The sequence below is a fragment of the Nelusetta ayraudi genome, unplaced genomic scaffold (assembly GCF_046127955.1).
Source record: "Nelusetta ayraudi isolate G7.1 ecotype Tasmania unplaced genomic scaffold, CSIRO-AGI_Nayr_v1 ptg000079l, whole genome shotgun sequence".
Taxonomy (NCBI): Eukaryota; Metazoa; Chordata; class Actinopteri; order Tetraodontiformes; family Monacanthidae; genus Nelusetta; species Nelusetta ayraudi.
In genome coordinates this window covers 302,501-323,865 of record NW_027466129.1, presented here as the reverse complement: position 1 = coordinate 323,865, position 21,365 = coordinate 302,501, and the positions used below count along the sequence as shown (strand labels likewise).

The following is a 21,365-nucleotide window of genomic DNA, read 5'->3' as shown; positions in this document are numbered from 1 at the left end:
TTAAGGGCTGTAATAAACACATGAGATTGCTACAGATAAAACTGACATTTTCTTATTATCCTCAGAAGAAGCTGAACATGCAGCTTTAGGGCCACCAGGGGGCTTTGGGGTCCCCTAGTGGCTTGGAGGACCGAGGCATTCGCCTAGTTCGCCTATAGCAAGAAACGGCTCTGTTAAACATTGTGATTGCAGTGTCCGTTTAAAGCTTTTACCCAGATACAAAATTGTCACTTTTAAGAGTTTTTTGCAGTAGTTTACACACTGTAGTAGTTAAAGTAATAAAACTAAGATAAATGATCCACTGCCACAATAGTTTCACAAAAACACCATGCCAAATAAAATATTTCCATAAAATATTTCTTTGAATTATAAAAGAGCAGCACACTTCTAATTAGGGGCCTATAAAAGACACACTAAGCTTAGTACATTAATCCTAAGTAAGGCTAAAATAACATTAAGTGTCAATATGTGAGAGACAACTTCCACTGAACAATGACAGAGCACTGACTACAACAACATGCCCTCCCTCCCTGTTAGAATCTGAATAAACGTGTCATCAGTCATTGCCATGGCAGGACAGGTTCACTTGTCAGGACATGGCGAACTTTCATAAAACAAACAAAAAAGTTGAGTTCATGACAAACCAATATTAGCCATCCAGCTGACATTTATCCGACGCCAGCTAGCTGGCTAGCAGGACCAATAAACAAACTTGGGGGGAAACCACTTAGTTTTATCCTTTGCCCGTTTCTCTTCATCAGTTTTGTTTTTCTTCCATTTTTCTGCACTGCTGGAGTAACTCCTTTTTGATGCCATTATGGTGTTTTTATTATTATTATTATTATATTATTTAATCCTCTTGCTAACGGGAACGAATGGTAGCTGTCAATCATCATATCTGTCGGCGTTGCCGGCCCGCTACATCACTACTTGTGTGACAGTGGGGTCCAACGACGTTGAAACGGGTGTGTTTTGGACCCAATTGCACCACAGCTGACACACAGGTTAAGTTGAAAAATGTCTTTTAACCAGGAATCAGGCTGGACATCAAGAATCAGGCAGAGCAGGCGGGTCAAAGGCAGGCAAGGTAGATGACAGTCTTCGGTCTTAAATGCAGGAAGGTAAATAACAATCTGGCAGGGAATCAGTGGCACGCAGGGGTTTTTAATACATAACCAGTCAGATCAAAGCAGGCAAGCAGAATGGAGTCTCTTTGATGATGGAAGGGATCGGAAAAGTCTAAAGTGGGGAAACAGAATGTCCAAACGGGACCAGAATGTCCAAACTGTGACAGTACATCGCAGGGCCTGTGACAGACATAATAATGCAAAACAAAAACAAAACAAAACGCCAGCCACAGCTTATTATTGCAGTTTATTTTACTTTAAGTCAACGTTTATTTTTAGGCATGTAAGGGGTTTAATAAACACATGAGACAGCCACAGATAAAAACTGACATTTTTTGGTGATCCTCAGAAGAGGCTGAACATGCAGCTTTGGGGCCCCCTAGTGGCTTGGAGGCCCTCGGCATTCTCTTAGTTCGCCTATAGCAAGAAACGGCCCTGGTTGTCGGTGGCGGCTCCGCGGGTCGGCTAGCTAGCTGTGACAGCTATGCTAACAGAAGCTAGGCGGCTATTTCTGGTCACTGAGCTGTGCCCCTTGTGATTTCACTATTTGTTTAACAAAACAGTGACATTTGGCACGCACTTGAAAGTAAAGCAACCCTTGAAGTGAACCAAGAGAAGCAGCATAAATACTGGATGTCAGGATTGAGAAAACAGAGATGGATTTTCGTTTTATATATATATATATATATATATATATATATATATATATATATATATATATATATATATGTATATATATATATATTTTAAATATCATCATAAAGCTTTATTAAAGTGGGACCAGAAAGTTAATAAACCTTCTCCAGTCCGACTTTCCACCCTATTGGTAGCTGACTCATTATACTTATTACTGTCTCTTCTCTGGCTGATGGAAACTCGTTCATCTATAAAATATATTCCTCAGTCTCACACTCTTATAGTGAACAACCAAAGTAGATGATTAAATGTCAAACCAAATCATCATTATTGTTATTATTGCTATTGTTACTCATCTTTGTTCTGTGTATTTATGTTATTGCGCTATACTGAATCGCTGAAACATTTTCCTTTTGCGCCAAGCTTGAAAAGCGGTTTCCGTCTGTCACCAGCAGAGGTCCCCCTCGGCTCAGTCAGTGATTCCAGCCGACTGGGGCGTAAATATTGGCTGTAAAACGGAGTGTTCAGCTGAATGTATGTGTGTGCGTGTGGTGGGCTTTGCCCATTGTGTTGCGGGTTCAAGACTTGAGCTGCTTTAAACAGGAGAAGCTCCTCTCTACACCTGCAGCACCTGAATCAAAGCCATAACTTTTTAAAACACTCATATTATCTGCCATTATGCGCAGCTTGCTGGCAGCTAGCTCGCTAGCTGGAGCTACTGCGAGAGGCTGGTGTGAAGTGTGACCGCCTGTGAGTGCTTTGTGACGGGGGAGAGGCTCAGCAGCTCCCGCTGTGTCAGAGGTCAGAGTCTCCAAACACAGCTACAGTCTACAGGAACACCAGAAATAGACAAAGGCAAAGTTGCTAAGAGGACCCGTACAGTCTCCGGCTCAACTCAAAACAACGGAATGAAAAACTTGAAAACTGCTTCAGCGGATGTTTATACCTCAAGATCGCTGGGTCTGGGTGTCACAGAAAGCAGCGACCTGGATTTCTGCCTCCCTCTTGGTTTAATAGTTGCCCTAAATATCGATAGATATCATTTTTTAAACGTAGTATTAACTTGGACAAAAAGTTTGGTGCAGCGTCATTTTCAAGCAAATGTCGCATGGTCTTCCTCCTCCTCCTCCTCCTCCTCCTGCCGTGCCTCTCGCCCATTGTCTTGATCGCAATCACAGAAGTGAGCTGTGTCATTAGTTCTGTTTGGTTCAGTTATAACTCACCCTTTTTTTCTCCAATCAAACATACACACACACACACACACACACACACACACACACATACGCACAAGAAGAAGAAGAAGAAGAAGAGCACATGTACCAGCACATACATACATACATACATACATACGTACATACATACATACATACATACATGCTGCGAACCAGTGGCGGCCAGTCACAGCCAGCAAGGACTTCTCTGCTGGTCTATGCTGAGAAAAGTAAATTTTCCCGTAAAAATGAGATCCTTACAGACTGAACTCACCCTGGAGATCCAGTGTGCACCATGGCGAACCCACAACGTAAAATTAAAATATAATAAATAACGTGGTGCGGGTGGATGTTCCATTGTTTAACAACTTCATTGTTCAATAGTTTGTTTCGTTATCGTCTTGCTGGTCTCTCATACGAATCGGCCACAATGAGCAGTTGATTGGACAAGTTTGGACAAGAGTTAAAGGACACAGAGTGCTGTTGGTGGGCTTATTAGAACTTTGTTGAGGAATCTCCTAAAATTTACTTTTTTGGAAGGTTCATTTTTCTCAGTGTTCATTGTGATTTAAATGCTGTGCAAACTATGTTTTGCTCAACTAGGATATGAAGGTGATGTAATGTGTAACTGTGATTCTCCATGGATTCCCAGGCCATAGTGTCATATTGAGGGTAATATGTGGAGTATTAATTTAGGGTGGGTTAATATGACGTCACTGATAGCCGAGGCGTGAAATGCACGGCCCGCCACTGCCGCGAACATCAGCCCACGTCACATTTCCCTCAAACGAGCACAGACAGCAGTGTGCGCACGATGCAGTTCAAGAGCTGAAATCTGTTGCCCACTGAAACACATCTTCTGCACCCTCTTAGAATAATGTTCAATACATGGACAAAAACTCAGTCATATATGCTCAAATTCTATTTATTCACCGTTTCATGCAAAGGGCTGTTACAATAAATGACTACTGAGATAGAAACAATGACAGAATGTTAAGATAATTATGATTGGAAGATTCAGGATCAGATTCCTTGGTACCCGATAACCGCCTGTTTTCCAAACAGAAACAAAACATCAACAACTTCATCATTAGTCCAGATCTCAACTGATTTCTGCTTTGCTGAGGGCCACCAACAGCTGTTTTCCTCAAGACTGAACCAGTCCGCAGGAACAACCAGAGCAAAGTTTACAGACTGAGGCGTAGGCATTGCTACATTGGCTGTCATTCCATTTTAGAGGTTTGCTGATATCACAATTATTTGTGTGGACACAGTCTTCATTTTGGGGATGGTTGTTGGGCTCTCCAGGACACCAGTGGTGAAATTTGTCTGCGGAACCATCAGTCCACATCCACGCTCCCTCCTTGTGGCGGTCCGAAAGTCCAATCCAGGTAAATCCCTGGTGCGGATCAAAGTTCTTGATCAGGGTTGAAACAAAGTCGCTCTCCTCCAGACTGTGGATGGACACCAGGTGGGCTTCCTGTGACATACAGTTGAGCTCGGCGTCGGCCCACGGCAGGAGTGCCCCCACGTACTTGTAGCAGCAGTTGTTGAAGCTGAACCAGAAAAGTGGACAGTTGCCACGGGTCAACTTCACGCCCTGATCATCTGGAGGAAGCTCGGCGGCCAGAGTCAGACCCAGCAGGCAGAGGAGCAGCAGCATGGTGGAGTCAGGAGTCTGCTGAGTGGGAGTCACATTCAGAGTCTGCAGTAGACAATCTCCTCTTTCTTTTATTAGCAGTGAAGAGGGCGTTCAGGGCATCAAAGGGACGTGATTGGTCAGTGGGCTTCATGATGCTGGACTGATTCCACTGCTCATGTGTATCTTTCCTAAGTTTCTTGAGACCAGTATCAGCCAAGAACTGGCAAAGAGATCAGAAAGAGAGTTAATCATTCCAATACAATCGTGTGTGACAGTGATATCTGTTGACAGCTGCTAACACAACTTTTTTTTTATTGTTTGTTTGACCAGGTGCTTGGTGTGTTTCGTAAATGGTCGACCATCGGCTTCAGACTGATACTGGTTTGTTTCTCTGCTGGGGAAAAACCCAGCTTGGATTAGAGGAAAACACAGGACACGTGTCACATAAAACCTATAATTTATTCATTTCAGTCATATTTCAACATAGTAAAACGCAGTTTTAGAAAAGACATGTGGCTTCATTTGGACACCAGGGGGAGACATATTGCTTTTTAGTCCACCGTTTTCATTTACAGCTAATAAATAACAAACCAAACAAAGGGCCTTTATTTACACTGACATATTACAATAGTACAAAGCCTGCCGCGTGTCCTCTCCTGCACCCACCACGTTGTGTGTTTGTGTATTTTTTTTGTTCACTTTAATTTAAACATGCAAACAAGTAAAAACCAACGCATCTGAAGTAAAACAAAAGAAAAAAAAAAAACGAAAAGTAACTTCACACAATCATAACAGCTGCTAAAACATTACGGAAACAAACACAATCCTGTTGGTTTTTCCTGTTCACCGCAGCAGTCAACCGTCAACAAACTGGCCCTGCTGGCGCCCACCAGTGGCTACATAGCATAACAACAAGCACTTGCACGTTTCAAGGTTGCAGTTTTCAAGCCATTGGCATCTTCATCATCATCTTCATCATCATCATCGTCGTCGTCGTGTCTCAGTGTGGCACTAGGATGTCTGTGGTGTCCCCCCACAAAAAAGATCCATAAATAAAAGAATATATTACAATAAATAGCCAGTATAGCACAACTATTTGAACACGACGAGTGGAGGTGTGTGTGACTGTGCAGTATGTACAGGTTCATCTGGCCTCTGAAGCTCTGCCGCCCTCATGTCCGCCCCCTTGGAACCGGAGTGAAACTAAAAGCCAAGCAGGAGGTTTTTTTTTTCTTCCAATTTTGCATCGCGATGCTGCGACAGAAGTCCAAACTTTTCCAAACTTCCCATTCCCATCCCATACACATTGCGGACTTCAGCGCAGCAGCGTCACACGATCAATTGCCAAAACAAAACATATAAAACCCCTCCCTCTCTTGATGTCCAGCCTATCTTAGCCCTCTGGTCACAGCCTGTTGCAAGAGCTTCCTGTCCACTTGAATGTGTGTACCTCACTAAAAACATCTGGATAATAATAATTAAAAAAAAAAGACTGTTCACACCCAAGGTGTTTAAAAAAAAACACAAAAAATAAGAAGCTGAATCGTGCGGAAGTTGAGGAACCTCTGAACAGTGCACTGGAATACCAAGTGACACAAAAAGAGGACGTTGAAAAAAAGAAGATGAAGGTGAAGGTTTACTTTTAAACGGTAACCCCCCCCCCCCCCAAAAAAAAAAAAAAAGCCTCAGAAGGGGCGGGGCCAACACCTGGCTGTGGGGGTGGCCACTCACCCGGGAGAGAAATCTGTAAGGTGACATCACAGAGGGCCGACTCTCCAGAGCGGTCAGGGTTTTTTTTTTTTGGCAACACGCTGTGGGAGGCGGAGCCAGCAGGGCAGGTTGCACTGAGCAGACTGGAGACGCTGCTGATCCCACCGCGAGGAAACATCACTGCAGTCACGGCGCACGTGGGGGTTTCCACAGCAGAGCAAACACGGCTTCTGTGCACGTGTGAGATCTTGTGCTTCTAATATTCCAACATCCCCGTGTTGCATTTAGAACTGCAACATTTTCAGTCAACTCTCTCAAAGAAAATGATTTAAAGTAAAGATTTGGCTCTGCAACCCATTGTGACCTGGTTCTGAAGCGTGATTGGGTGAGGGGGACACAGGGGGAGGGGTCAGCAAATCTAATCCATCCATTACAAAAAAACAAAACAAGGCACAGAAATAAAAACCAGAGAGCTGCACGGCTGCACATCATCGTTGCAGGGACTCACATGGCACTGGAGGGGGGGGTTGCACAGGTCCGTTTGATATTTACAGTTTGAGAGCGTCGGCGTGGTCTAGTCACACGCACGCTAGGAAAGAAAACGGCGAGGAGTGATTGGCTGGAAGGCAGGAAAAAAAAAAAGAAGGTTGGATTCAAACTCCGGCACTGAGCGTTTCAGTCGATCAGCAGCAGGAATGAAAAACAAACGCTCCCCCCACACAACACACTGAGTGAGAAGGTGCATCCTGGTGCATCATGGGAAACATGATGCACCAGGTCATGATGTTGACCTTCAGAAAAACTGAACTCTGGAGGTCAGTGGGGGGGAGATGCAGAGGGGACAAAAAATGATTAAAAATAAAAAATAATAAGAATAATAATAACAATAATAATAATAAAAACGACCCTGCAGACCAGGCTCATAAATAAGCTCGTGACAGCACGTGACAAATAAAGTTCTTGAATCTTGAATCTGGTTCAGTCAAACAGTTCCTGTACAAACTACTTACAGCCGTCGTCAAACAGTCTGTTTTGGCAAATTTCTCTGAATCTCTTCCGCCGTCCGTCCTCTGTCTGTCTCCACTGTGGAGACGTTTTATTTTTTTTGAAATGTTTTTTTCTTCTCAGGATTATTTCTTTAAGAACATACGGCACCTTGAAGTCCACTTGGTGGCGCCGCCACTGCTGGTACTTGGATCTTGACGCACGTGTGACACTTCTTTTTTTTTTTTTCCCCCACTCTCTCCTTTCTCCTTCTTCTTCTTCTTCTTTGTATTTTTTTTTTTTTTTTTGTCGTCCTTGAGCGTCGCGCGTTACCTTTCGGTCTTTTTGTCCCCTCAGTCTGCAGGTCGAGTCTCCAGGCTCACGCCGAGCGCGGCTCCAGCTTGTGCGACAGTTCGAAAAGCGTCTGCTGATTGTCGATGATGTGCAGGTGCTGAACGCTGGCCCTCACCTCGGCGCTGTCCACCCCGACCACCTCGTTGCCTGAGAGCACACACACACACGCACACTAGTCTGCTTGTGCATTTTAAGCACACAAAAGGCCAGCCTTTTTTCTTTTTTTCCTTCTACGCAGTCCGTCTGCGAGACGGTTGCCTGGAAACTGAGCTCGGTGCGGCTGCAGTGCCTCAACTCAGCAGTAGATGGCGGCGTACGCCTTACAATTCGCGACGTTAATGGTGCAACCGTTCACTCGCAGCTCCTCATGTGAGGAAGCTGGAGGTGGATCGCGAAAAGAAAATTTGAAGAATGAAAAAGAAAAAAGAAGGAAGACTCACCCAGCTGGTCGCTTTGGCAGTGTCGAATCATTCTCACCGTGTCGGCGATCATGTGCTGTTCAGTAGAAAGGCAGGAAGATACATTAGAGTGATTTTGTCACGATTTAGGGCTCTACATTTGAATAAATAATAACAAAATAAAATAAATCAGTTCGGACATTCAAGGCAGAATATTCTGCAAAATTTGCTTTATCACAGTTTATAAATGTTTGTCAGCAAAATAACAGGAAATGAGGACGGTCAGTCAGCCTGCTTATGCCACAGCGCCAGTTGTGGTGAAGAAGCGCGAGAAAAACAGGGCGCCCCCTGCTGGTTTTTCCTCTGAGAGCGTTCTTTCGAGGAGGTGAACGGGACTCACCAGCTTCTCAAAGTTGACCAGGTTGTCGTGGAACGTCTTATTTCCCTCGTGGATGAAGGTGATGTCTGCGAGGCGGTCATACAGGGTCAGTCAGCGGAAGCAATAAAGTGTCAGTGTCAGTGTGCGTGCGTGCGTGTATTACCTTTAAGGAGCAGAGGCATGAAAGGGATCTTGGGAGGTTTCATCCTCTTAAAGGCTTCCCGATAGGCTTTGTGGTTGAGAGAAGGATCCTAGGGGAGAAGAGGAGGACAGGAGATTTTGAAAGTTGTTTTTTTTTTTTCTTCCCACATCCGACAAGTGTGTGTGTGTGTGTGTGTGCGTGCGTGCGTGCGTGCGTGCGTGCGTGTCTTTCTCACTGTGATAAGTTCCAGCTCAGAGAAAAGCTTCTTGAACTTGCCAGGACATTTCTGGAAGAAAGAAGTTTGTTTAGATGATACAAAATAATAACATACAATAAGATACAACACAATACAACACAATACAATACAATATGAAACAATACTACTATACGATATGATGCACACTGACCTCCCAGGTTTGGTTGAGCCGACTGACCGCTGCTGTGTTGAGACCCATGATGATGGCGAAGGCCGAGTTTAAATTTCTCTGGGCTTTACAACTACAGACACAACGTGTAATATTTCCTTTAATTTAAAAAAACAAACAAACAAACAAAAAACATTGCGCAGTGGGATTTTCAGCTCTTACTGTGCAGCTATCTTGATGAACTTCTTGAGCAGCTGCACCCTCTTGTTGAGCGACACGCACATGAGCACCTCGGACATCACCCACTGCTGCACCTCGTTGCAGCGCTGCAGCAGCACGGAGAGCGCCCCCGTCTGGCCCGAACCGGGAGCGTGGCTGAGGGTGTAGTATACCAGCTCTTGCTGCAGGGGGCGACATCAAAGGAGAGCATGAGTTATTAGATAGTAGTAGATTTTTTTTTTTTTTTTTTTTAAATACACTCAGGGTTGGGGATAGGCTGAGGAGAAGAGCCATGGAGGAGCGGCCAATCAGAAGCAAGTAGGGGTGGGTCTTTGCTGGATTGGCGCTTCCAGAAGAAAAACTAAACCTTGAGATCTTGAGTTGCGAGAGTGTTTAGCGTCAGCGTAGATGCTGCAGTGTGGTCAGTCTGATCACTGCACTTCCTCAACAGAAGAGCAGCAAAGAATAAATGGACCTGGAGTTGTTGTTTTTTCCCCTCTGTGCTGATTGGCTCTGCTCGCCCGCAGGAAGACTTCCTGGATCCAGCAGCAGCATTTGCATCTCGAACGCTCGCTGCCAAGTCATCTCAGTCACGACTACCAATTTGTCATAAAGGCATGCGCATCTTGCATACATTTATGTATTTATATGCGTGCGTGGGTGTGTGCGCGTGCATGTGTGCATGTGTGTGTGTGTGTGTGTGCGTACCTCGTGGATGGATTTGAAGAGGGTCCAGTCCAGGTGTGTGAGAGCAGCTGCCACATCCCAGGTGTTGATGCCCAGGAGTCGCACCGGCCTCCTGCTGAGCTCAGCGCTGTCTGTCAGAGGAGGCTGGAGACACCAACACACACACACACACAGCCGTAAAGTACACAAAACCCAAAACCAGCATCATGCAAAAATACATCAACAGGTGGATTTTTATTAAAAAGCAAAAACAGGTTGAAATTAGGCTAGCAGGCAGCAGAAAAGTCCTAAAAAAAAGCTCTTTTTCTGTCCAAACGAGGTGAAAATGAGTTTTTGTTGTCCGCCGGGGAGCCTGGAATGCCATTTTAAAGAGAAACAGCAAAGGTGTACGCACCAGGATTTCAGTCAGATCCCTGCGACAGGCCACCAGCCTCCCCTGAGGAGTCAGAGACTCGGAGTACGCGCAGTCACTGGGCTGCAGCAGCCGGCGCTCTGCAGGGACACACGGAGAGAAGCAGGAAACAACAAGTTCAAGTTCCACGACCAAGCAAAACAACATTTTGTTAATTATTTTTATTATATTAGACAGGATCTAATATAAATTTTAGTGACAATGTAGATATATATAGATGTGTGTGTCTGTGTGTGTGTGTGTGTGTGTGTGTGTGTGTGTGACTTTGCGTAAAAATTCTTAACCAATTTGCACGGATCGGATTTTACAACACACACCCGTCCCTTAACCCTCAGTGCTAATGAGCTAACGTGCTAGTTGCTGCCTCATCCACATTAACATGCAAATGACATCCTGCGCACACTTGGGAGCCGCTGCAGCTTTAATTGTGATGTTGATCTCTTTCCGGCGACTGTTGCATAATGTTTTTTGTGCTTTCCCGCCTGCTCATATCCTGTTGGAGGCTGGTAGCCAATGGATGTCTGAGAGTGTGGGCTTGTTTTTAGTGTGAGGCGCGAGGGTTTATGCGTCTGCAACTGAAGAAATATGAACATGAGTCACTTTTGAAAGTCAGTGAGAGCAGAGAAAAAAAAACCTAAACTGAAATAAAGAAAAGGCAGCAAAACCAGGACAGGGGGCATCAGGACCTGTGGAGCAAATCCAGCCTTTTTTTTTTTGTTTGGCAGGATGATGATGGCTACGACGATGATGATGATGATGACGACGAGCGGGCGGCTCAGTTCACCTCCAGTGTGCGACGCCACGGCCAGCACCATGTCCTCCTCGCCGCGCTCCGTCTTCAGCGCCACGATCCTCAGGAGCTCGCGAGCCTCCATGGCCGGGTGCGCGTGCACGCTCAGGTAGGAGTCGGTGCTCACGTGCACGCAGCAAATCACTGGAGGACGAGGCAGACGGAGAGAGAGAGAGAGACAGAGGAAGTGAGTGAGAGCGAGCGAATGAGCGATGAAGACTTTAATCTTCCTCGAGTGGCAGCAGGGAGGGAAAAGCTGCGCTTTGGCAGGTTTGCGAGACTGTCATTACGCCCGGTTGTAAGAAGTCCCAGGCCTGTGCGTGTGTGTGTGTGTGTGTGTGTGTGTGTGTGTGTGTGTGTGTGTCCCATACGCACCCTCTCTGGTCTCAGCCGGGGGACTTCGCTGCTGCAAACAGTTCTCCTTCAGACTGTGCTGCTGGTACGTCTGCTTGCTCTAAAAGACAAGAGAGTTGGGTTTCATTGCAGCTGCTACTATTAGGATCATTAGTGTTAGTAGTAGCAGTAGCAGCAATAGTAGTTTATTTAATATCATATATATTAATATTCTCTCTTTTTCACGGAATTCTGCCCTCCAGTGCAGCATAGTTAGCCCTCTGTTTGCGACCTCCCGTGCGTGTTGACAGGGCAGAGACTGAAAGTCGACCCAAAAGCCTCCGAGTTCTCACCTTCTGGTTTGGAGGACAGTCGTCCACGGTGCTGCAGGGGTAGACAGTGAGCGGTAACAGAGGTGAGATGGGCGGCAGAGAGGGAGAGACGCGCAGACACAACAAACAGAGGAAGCGTGCGTCCAGGTGCTGCACACTCACTGTCTGCGTCTCAGGAGCTTCTGGAACTCCTTCAGGTCCTTCTCCAGCGTGGGGAACTCGTAGAGGTCCTCCAACACGCACCTGTAGAGGGTCTGACATGGCCGAGGGTGTGTGTGTGTGTGTGTGTGTGTGTGTGTGTGGGGGGGGGAGAAATCCAACATGTCAAACATCTCTTCAAGAGTTCAGAGACACACAAATGTGAAATCCAAGTCCTCCTCCTGAGTCCTCGGAGGCAAAGGACCAAATAAGTACCAGAAACAGACACACACACACACAGGTGTGAACCCTGCACACAGTGCTGATCACCCTCAGTGACCCGTTGCCGCTCACCGTCTGTTGCTAGGCAACCATCGTCTAGGTTACGCACTTGACACGAGATGATGCCCCCGCCGCCAACCCGTCGCACTGGGCCAGTTGCCGTGGCAACCGAGTGATGGCGTTGAGTGGCGAGTGTGTGTGTGTGTGTGTGTTGGAGGAGGAGGAAACATGTGACGATGTCTTGTGCGTCTTTGAGTCTTTTGGTTTTTATTTTTCGTCTCTGATGGCGTCATGACTGGGATTTGAATGCCACTTAGCGAAACACGTAAAAGTGTGGTACGAGGAGGAGGAGGAGGAGGAGGAGACTTGTGACATCCAACAGTAAGTTACAGCAGAAACCACAAGGGGGCAGCATGTTTGGCCCACTGTTGACAGCCGCCTGCTGAAAAGGACGTTCTGTTAGCAGCTTCCAAAAAACAAACCTTACCTTCATGAAGCTCCTGATGTGCTCCTCATCCTTCAGGAAGTCCTTGTACAGTCGACTCCAGTGGGAGACCAGCTGCAGCACCTTCCGCTTCCTGAAGAGGGCGTCTTTCCCCTCCTCCTGGCCCCTGCAGCGGGTGCTGCTATAGGTGAGAGCCGTCAAGGAGACAACAGCCAGCGGTGTGTGTGTGTGTGTGTGTGTGTGTGTTCTGCAGAAAGGATATTGGCCCAGCAGAGCCTGGCAGAGGTCATTGGTCGACATGAAGACCAGGTAGGTCAGCAGGAAGTCGTCCAGCAGCAGCTCTGGAAAACACAACATCGCCGTCACTCAGGGCCTGTGAGGCTCTCAGGTGTTTGCTAATAGTAAAAGTAAGTGTGTGTGTGTGTGTGTGTGTGTGTGTGTGTGATTGAGAGAGACAGAGAGAGAGAGGGAGTGAGAGAGAGAGAGAGAGAGAGAGAATCGTATGACCCAAATATGGCAGCGTGGGGCAGCGAGAGCAAAGGAATCAATAATTGAAGAGTCGCCTCGGCCGGCCGCAGCATTTATATTTGATTCAACCGTCTCCTCCTTTAGAAAGAAAAACACAACCTTTTTCTTCCTTTCTTTTTCTTCTTCTGGGAGCATTATTTTTGGGGACAGGTCCGGTTGAACTCATCATTTTTTCAAAGCCTCACTCTCACCTCCTGCTCCACCCACTTAGCTTCTTCTTCTTCTTCTTCTTCTTCTTCTTCCCTATTTTCTTTGCTTCCAGCCTGAATCAACGTGTTGGATTTATCGCCGTCATCGCTGGCGATGAGCCGCTGGGCTGCGATTGGGTGAACCAGCTGTCAGTCACACCGCAGCATCCACGCTAACCCCGTTTAGCATTAGCTAAGCTCACGGTCACTTCCTGTTATCTCATCCCCCGCCTGGTTCTGCTCTCTTTCACGACTGGAGCCGTTGGCTGCTTTTCTCTGCACCCCAAAAACTCATCCACTCGTCTTCCCAGCATTCATCCTCTCTTCTCACCCCTGCCCCTCCCTCCTCCCCCCTCCCCCAGCTCTCTGCGATGATAAATATCCATTTTCATCTTCAACACATGCCCTCTGCGGACGCCTGCTGGCTCGCGCAAAGTCACACACATGCTCACGTCCACACTCAGGCGCGACCACAAACACCTACAACACACGTGCACGCATGCACACGCACGCACACGCACACACACACACACACACACACACACACACACAGTGTGGGAGCACCCTGATGAATTACTCATTCAGCGCTGACCTTGGGGACTTTATCTCAAGTGAGAGATGCAGCGGAGAAAACGAGTGATGTGTGGAACTAATCGTGCTAATCTGCCGCTGTGTTTTTGTCGCGGGTGCGTGTGTGCGTGTTGCAGGGTTGGCTGGGGTAGTCACTCTCTCACTCTCTCACTCTCTCTCTCTGCTTCCCTGCCGTGGAAAGTGTGTTTGAGCGTGTTCGAGTCTGTTCCAGCATGCTGCACGGCTAAACCCGTCACAGCGGCACAATGGCGCTCGGCGCCACCCCACAGGGCCTTCGCTCACACACACACACACACACACACACAACAAATGGACAGACACACACAGAATGAGAGATGAGTGTGAATGCACGCAGCGGCGGCCAATACATGTGCAAACGTTCTGGATGCAGATCCCTGCTTCCGCCCCTGCAGCCGCATTAAAAAGAAAAGACACACACACACACACACACACCTTCATCTAGCTGCATAAACATAAGCTCTCTCTCTCTCTCTCTCTCTCTCTCTCTCTCGGAACTGGTGGCGACCCGAGTGTGGAGGCACCGCCAAGCCCAACCAGAGAGAGAAACAAAAAACACCAGAGCAGCACGGGTGACGGTGACGATGATTTGGCGGCTCACATGAAGCTCAGCAACAACAACAAACACGCACGCACGTGCTGACGCAAACGGCTGCGGCTTCACAGGAAAAATGCTGCGGCAGAAGGGCGTGAAGAAGAAAGACACGCGACAGTTGTTAGCGGGAAACAGTGCAGAGTGGCTTGAGGGCAGGAATGTGATGGAAAACACCTCAGACTCATTAAAGGATTCGCCCGGCGAACTGCTGAGCAACACACACACACACACACACACACACACACACACACACACACACACACACCTGGATGTTTTCAGTGCAGACTGAGTCACAAACGGACTCACAAACACGCAACACGCGAGGTGGGAGGAGCCGACCTCCTGCCGGCGCCGGGTCAAGTCGGGACTCGTGTAGCTCAAGAATTCCACCGTTTGGAACGAAGGAGGCTGTTAAAATCAGCATCAAAGCCTCTGAGCTGCTGCTGGCTTCCCATCACCAGCGCTTCCTCACGATATTCTGTGTCTCGGTGGGAAGAAAAACCCTGTCCTTGACCTTTAACCTCCCACTGGCTCCACCTTTTCACACGGCCGGCGCTTAAAACACTCACTTCTGGAAATGAGACCTTTGTGATGTCACAAAGGGCGGCTACCCCTCTCGCAGGTTACTGATACCACACGCGGCCAACCAGCGTTGACGTCGCCCCTCAAATTTGCCCACTTCCAGGTCCAACACAGCATCACTTTTAGCAGGAGGCTGCAACCAGAGGGCTAAATCTGCCATTTCCCAGATACGCAGAGGATTTTTGGGGCTCTGGAGAGTCTGAGGAGGACACGTGGGAATTCTGTTCCATTTCATCGCCCCCCCCCCCCCCACGAAATTCACGACTGACGGAACCGACGACTCACCGCTCTCCCGGCTCTCTGGCGCCCCCCTCTGGTCGTCCAGCCGCAGGTCGCTCAGCAGGTGCTCCAGGATCTTGAGCGGCGTCCCGGACACCACCACGTACCTGCAGGGGGCAGAGTGGGGACGAGCGGGGTCAGCGGGGGAGGGGCAGCGCGTGTCCGGCTCGGTCGCCTGCTCCTCGTCGATGAAGGGGAAGGAGGCGACATCGAAGGCAGAGCCTTCCGAGGGGCCGCCGTGACCGCCGCCGCTGCTGCCGCTGCTGCTGCCGCTGCTGCTGCCACCACCATCATCATCATCATCATCATCATCTTCCTCCCAGTCCAACTCGCCCTCGCTGTCCACGTCCTCCTCGGCCTGCGCCAGCGTGGCTCTCCTGCTGGTGAGCTTCATCTCTGAGTGGCGGGCGGCCAGCGGCGGGCCCTCATCGAGAGGGCGGGGGTGTGGGGGGCAGAAAGGGGGCGGAGCTAAACTGGTCCTCCTCGATAAGAACTTCCTGAAGTCCTGAGAAGTTTTGGCAGCTGCGACCGCAGCGAGCAGACGGAACTGTTGCTCAAAAGTGAAAATGTGGAGCACTGTACAAACACACACACACACACACACACACACACACATACACACACACACACGCCCACTTAACCCGTCACCCACAGACACTCCCTGCGCTTTGTGCCTCAGGCGGCAACACACTCAACAAAGGAGTCCAACTTTGAGGAAAGTCGAGCAGCAGCAGGAAACAACCTGCTGTCGTCTTTGCACCTCTTGACGTTTTTTAGCTAAAAAGAAATAAAGCGTAATAATGCGTCTTGAAGGTCCAGTGTGTAATGTTTGGCTTGATTTATGATTTTTTAATATACCGCCCATAAATACATTAATAAAAGTGTATAATCACAGTGCAATAAAAAAATAATTTGGTCTTCCTACCCTGAGAACGGTTCTGCTATATACACACGCACATATACAGGTGTATATGTACACATATATATAAGATTCTACATAGATCAAGGCTCTTGCTCCCAGTTAGCTGCCATCCTGCACCGCCATAGTTCTAAGGAAGCCTGGTGTGAACAATCCAGCTGACTGACAGCGCGTTTCATATTTAGGTGAACGCCCGCGTCTGCAACTAAACCCACGAAGAAGACGGTGGACGAGGTATCCAGGTTTGGGGCCCGCAGGCCACCGTAGTTCACTGGCAGCTCAGGAGGGGGAGGGAGAGCGACAGACGCTGCAATCTAATATGGAAAGACTTGACGTCGCTGTTTCTTCTTCAAAATCTCCAAATATTGCACACTGGACATTTAAGCAGCTAACTGCACTAGAATTATGTCACACACACACACACACACACACACACACACACACACACACACAATGTGTGGCTGTAACTGGAGAGGAGTGATTGTGTTGTCTTTGTGTCAACCTGCTGGCGGGCGGGCACCTGTGACGGTGTGTAAAACATGGGAAGGGGAGGGGAGGGGCGGGGCTGGATGGAAGGACGTGGGCAGTGCTATAGGGTTGTGGGCGGGGCTGACCTCTTGTCAAAGTCGTCCTCTCTGGATCCGCCCCCCGACGAGGTGGGCGACGGCCGGTCGGAGGGCGAGGTGACGGCCGAGGTGACCCTGCGCAGCACCAGGACGTCGCGGCCCCTCTCCTTCAGACAGACGCGGCCCGCCGCTTCCTGTAGGGGGAGATAGAGAGTCAGCCTTAGCCGTCTCTGATCCTGGCATTTGAAGAGCTGAAACATCAACTGAGGGGGGGGAAAAAAACTGTTGTAAATCAAAGCTGTAAATCCCCAACGTGTGAGAAAGTGGAACTGGACCTTGAAAAAGTCCCACGTTACAATGATCTGTTCACCTCCGGCCACCAGGAGGCAGCAGTTAGCCCTCTTTTTACAGCCTCCTGGTAAAACTGGGGATTTGCCAGACCTGCCCGGTTGCAGCGGAGGCCCTTTGTGACATCACAAAGCTGACATTCCAAAACAAAAACAAAATGTCCCTTCCGAAATAAACCAAAGGAGGGACAAACAGGAAGTCTGATTACACAACACGACCTTCAAAAATCCAGGCTTGACTGAAGACAAGCGGCAGCAGGAGGTGAGAACCATTCACCTTCACCGTCGTCCCACGCCGGCTACCGGCAGCCACACGTGGCAACACGCAGATCCGTCGGCACCGTAAGAGGAAAGTATTATAAGGTCTAATCCCCTCTGAAGAAACGCTGTTGTGTAATAATAAATGACACAAGGGAAGGAAGGAGGAGAAGAAGAAGAAAGAGAAGAAGAAGAAAAAGGCAGGCTGCCACTTGAAATGATCCTCCGGCGCTGAAACAATAGGCGGCAACCTGATCCCCGTCTCTGGTACATGAAGGGACACACCTGCAGTGGCGGCAGTGGCGGCAGTGGCGGCGGTGGCGGCGGTGACGGCAGCTCCAGATGGACAAAAGAAAGAAGCAACAGAGCCCGAGGAGACGGGAAGATGAGAGGAGGAAGAAAGGAGGAGGAGGAGGAATGAAGGATTCTCATCTCTGCTGCTGCTCACTACCGGGAGCAACACACACTCACCCACACACACACAGAAGGATGCATGTAGGACAGCGCGTGCACACACACACACACACACACACACACACACACACACACACACACACACACACACACACACACACACACACACACACACACACACACAGCAATCACATGATCCCACATTGCTGACAAACGGCTCAACATTGTCGCGATCGATAACTGCGATAACAGATAACAACATCCTCCATGTGTTGTCTGACCAGCACACACACACACACACACACACACACACACACACAAACAAATCAATGACAACACACCTACAATATTGCTGTGATTGTCTGTTAAAAGCAGAGTAATCTGTGTGTGTGTGTGTGTGTGTGTGTGTATGTGTGTGTGTCTATGGATGTGCCAGGTCCGTCACAGGACTGATGATGAATCGTAGGGCCTGGGGCGCTGCACCCACATGACAAACAACAAAAACAACAATAACAAAAGGTGCAAACCAACAGGAAACCTTCAGGATTTTTGTTTTCTTGTTAATGATTCCGGCTGCAGTGTGGACAATTTAAAAAAAATTAAAACGACCAGCAGCAGCGATGACATAACAGCGGCAAACGCCAACCTGAAACTGAATTGTTTGTTTTTGTCTTGGTTTCTTTTGTGTTAAACACGGCACCTTGTGGTGATTCACCGCTGGGGCATTCAGGAGGTTCAGAGGCGAACAATAAAAAACGATGTCGCCCACAACCAACAGCAGCGACTGGGCTGACTCTCAGCAGCTGAACTGAACCTCCAGCGAGGCTTCTCTTCCTCCAACATCTGACTGGGAGGAAAGAGCTCAATTGATTTAAATACTGCTTAAAATACTGACATACAAAACATTAATAAAAGAGTTTAGCTCGCAGCACAGTGAAAGTTATAATGTGGTGGTCCTACACTATACACATATACATACTAGATCAATAACGGTCCTGCTTTTAGTTAGCTGCCATCTTGCACTGCCATATTTTTTAAGGAAGCCTGTCTGACAGCGGCCTAAACACAATACATTTTCCAACATTGAACCTTTAAAGTCCAAGAAGAAGTAAACGATGAACTTGTAAACGAGGTGCCTTTTTTTTATTTTTTTTTTATTTAAGAAGCTTCAACTTCGTGTTCAGAACAAGGTGGCGCTCTTTCATTACGGATTCTTGCAAGATCTCGGAAGACAGAGATGCTCGCACCTGATAAATAAATAAAATGAAGAGCGGCGGCGGCGGCGGCGGTGATGATGGCAGCAGCGGCTGATGTGAAAAGATCTGATTGGGCACCAACCCGGTGATGTCACGATCATCAGCATCGTAACAGTGGCTGCGGAGATGGCGACGGTGGTGGTTAAACCGTCCACCAGGGGGCGTCGGGCCATCAGCACGAAAACATCTGGCAGAGTCACATCCACCATTTTTGTTTTTGTTTTTTTTTTTTGGGGGGGGGGGGGGGAGTTTCACTTCCTTTATTTTTATATATTTTTTCAGGTTGGGGGTGAGTGGAGTGTTATGCAACTAATTACATTAGCGACCAAAGTAGGAAAAAATTGGTGCTGTTTCACTGATACGGCAGCAAACTGTTGGTCCTTCTGATAACAGCCGCCAGCTTTAGACGGATGCCAAGAAAAACAAGTCGGAGCCAAGGGGGAGGAAGGCGCGCACGCACACACACGCACGCACGCACGCACGCACGCACGCACGCAAACACACTGGAGCGCATACAAACAACACAAGAAGAAAGGGGACAAAAACACATCTTCCTGGGAAAATTCCAAAGTGAAACCTGGAAAACTCTGCGTAGACGAGCGCAGACTGGAGCTCCAGCGCCACAACGCAAACGTTGACGCAGCCGGAGAAAGAATGCGAGAGGCACGCAGTGAAAATATACCAGAGCGATGCTGGAACACAGGGTCCCCGACGCTAACCCCTGGAAAGTTATGCAACACAGTGAGAAAGAAGAAGAAGAAGAAAAACAAGAGCCAGAGGAGGAGGAGGAGGAGGCTGGCAGTGAGTGTTATGTAAAGGGAGGCAAGAGAGGAAGTTCAATCGATGAAGCTGCAGTTGAAGGACAGAAGTTCAGTGAAAATAACCGAAGGAAGCCGTCCAGTGAGAGTGAGTGAGGGGAGCTGGACTGAGAGGAGGACATTCCACAGAATTCCACTTTTAATAAAGTAATAGAATGGAACCATTCCATCTGGGAGAGAGAGAGAGCGAGAGAGAGAGAGAGAGGAGGATGACTGGATGGATAAATCTCCAGGTGACTCTCTGGATGTAGTCCCGCCCCCTTCCTACTCAAAGGGGACCCTGATTGGTCGGGTTGTATTCTGGTTGTGAACAAATATGTGTTGGCAAAATGCAGAAGAAATCACCACAATGTGACCACGATGACCTCCAGCAGGCAATGGGCAGCTGTGGCTCGGCTGGTACTGAACTGATGATGGAAGGGTTGGCGGTTCAAGTCCCGGCTCCAACTGTCCACATGCTCAAGTGTCCTAACCCTAAATTGCTCCTGATGGTGCTGACAGCAGTCACTCATTGGTGTGTGTGTGAGTGAATGAGAGGCCACTGGAAAGCGCTTTCCAGTGGCCTCTCCCTGGACTGTATAAGTGCAGTCCATTTACCATCCAGTTGGACCAGTGTGGTGTGTCTGGAAAGTTCTGGGGTGTTGGAAAACAGACTGGTTTGGCAGAGACCTTCACAGGTCACGCAGGTGTGTCCGTCCTCCTCCACCCTCTTCCTCCTTCACTCCATCCTTCCTCCTTCACTCCACACCTCCTTCTCTGTTTCCTCTCCGTCAGCGGGCAGCTGCCAACTCTCCCTCCACCCCCACCCCCCTGCACTCCTCCACCCCCTCACCCCTCTGAATGGGCAGACTTTACACTCCACAGGTTTCAGATTTGGGAAGCTCGCAGTAGAGTTCATAGAGCACACACACACACACACACACACACACACACAGACACACACACACACACACACACACACACACACACACACACACACACACACACACACACGGGTAAGAGGATTTACACTGGCCAGTGAGGGCAGGATGATGTAAAACCTCTGCAGCCTTTTTATGGACTGAGGGCTCAGTGTGAGTCTCTCTCTCTCCCTCTCTCCCCCTCTCCCTCCCTCCAAGGGTACAAAGGAAAGGTGGAACCTGAAGGAAGGACTGTGTGTTCCCTCCGTCCTCTTCCTATGTGTGTGTGTGTAGGAGAGAGCGCTGGTGATGGAGCACTATCAGTGTTGTGATAGCTTCGGGCCCAATTCCTGAAAATCACGGATAAGAAGATGAAAACACACCGCTTTTGTTTTTTTTGTTTTTCTCCTCCCTCTCTTTTTTTGGAGCGTCGCACAAAACATACATTACACGCAGACGCACAGGCGAGTCACAGTGAACGCCAGCCTGCGTGTGTGCGTGTGTGTGCGTGTGTGCGCGTG

At 48.4% G+C, this 21,365-nt stretch overlaps 2 protein-coding genes across 2 annotated transcripts in view; both read right to left on the bottom strand.

Moving 5' to 3' along the window:
• Positions 1-4,121: 4,121 nt before the first annotated feature.
• LOC142899944 (C-type lectin lectoxin-Thr1-like) lies at positions 4,122-4,940 on the bottom strand. The gene has a single exon (XM_076043905.1). The coding sequence runs from the start codon at positions 4,635-4,637 to the stop codon at positions 4,122-4,124; it is 516 nt and encodes a 171-aa protein (XP_075900020.1). The 5' UTR covers positions 4,638-4,940.
• A 116-nt stretch (positions 4,941-5,056) lies between these two features.
• The window catches only part of rapgef5a (Rap guanine nucleotide exchange factor (GEF) 5a), a 38,583-nt gene continuing 22,274 nt past the window's right edge, over positions 5,057-21,365 (bottom strand). The window contains exons 10-26 of the mRNA XM_076043933.1: positions 16,901-17,046; positions 15,374-15,474; positions 12,849-12,927; positions 12,629-12,773; positions 11,884-11,975; positions 11,743-11,773; positions 11,432-11,510; positions 11,051-11,200; positions 10,249-10,346; positions 9,876-9,998; positions 9,171-9,349; positions 8,991-9,081; positions 8,819-8,869; positions 8,605-8,692; positions 8,463-8,527; positions 8,105-8,159; positions 5,057-7,811 (exon numbers count right to left, since the gene is read on the bottom strand). Coding sequence (XP_075900048.1) covers positions 7,690-7,811; positions 8,105-8,159; positions 8,463-8,527; positions 8,605-8,692; positions 8,819-8,869; positions 8,991-9,081; positions 9,171-9,349; positions 9,876-9,998; positions 10,249-10,346; positions 11,051-11,200; positions 11,432-11,510; positions 11,743-11,773; positions 11,884-11,975; positions 12,629-12,773; positions 12,849-12,927; positions 15,374-15,474; positions 16,901-17,046 — 1,695 coding nt within the window. The 3' untranslated portion in view covers positions 5,057-7,689. The remainder of the gene's footprint in view (positions 7,812-8,104; positions 8,160-8,462; positions 8,528-8,604; positions 8,693-8,818; positions 8,870-8,990; positions 9,082-9,170; positions 9,350-9,875; positions 9,999-10,248; positions 10,347-11,050; positions 11,201-11,431; positions 11,511-11,742; positions 11,774-11,883; positions 11,976-12,628; positions 12,774-12,848; positions 12,928-15,373; positions 15,475-16,900; positions 17,047-21,365) is intronic.

Bases quoted from the DNA above. Each gene is read 5' to 3' on its own strand.
- LOC142899944 (XM_076043905.1), bottom strand. From the start codon at position 4,637: ATGCTGCTGCTCCTCTGCCTGCTGGGTCTGACTCTGGCCGCCGAGCTT.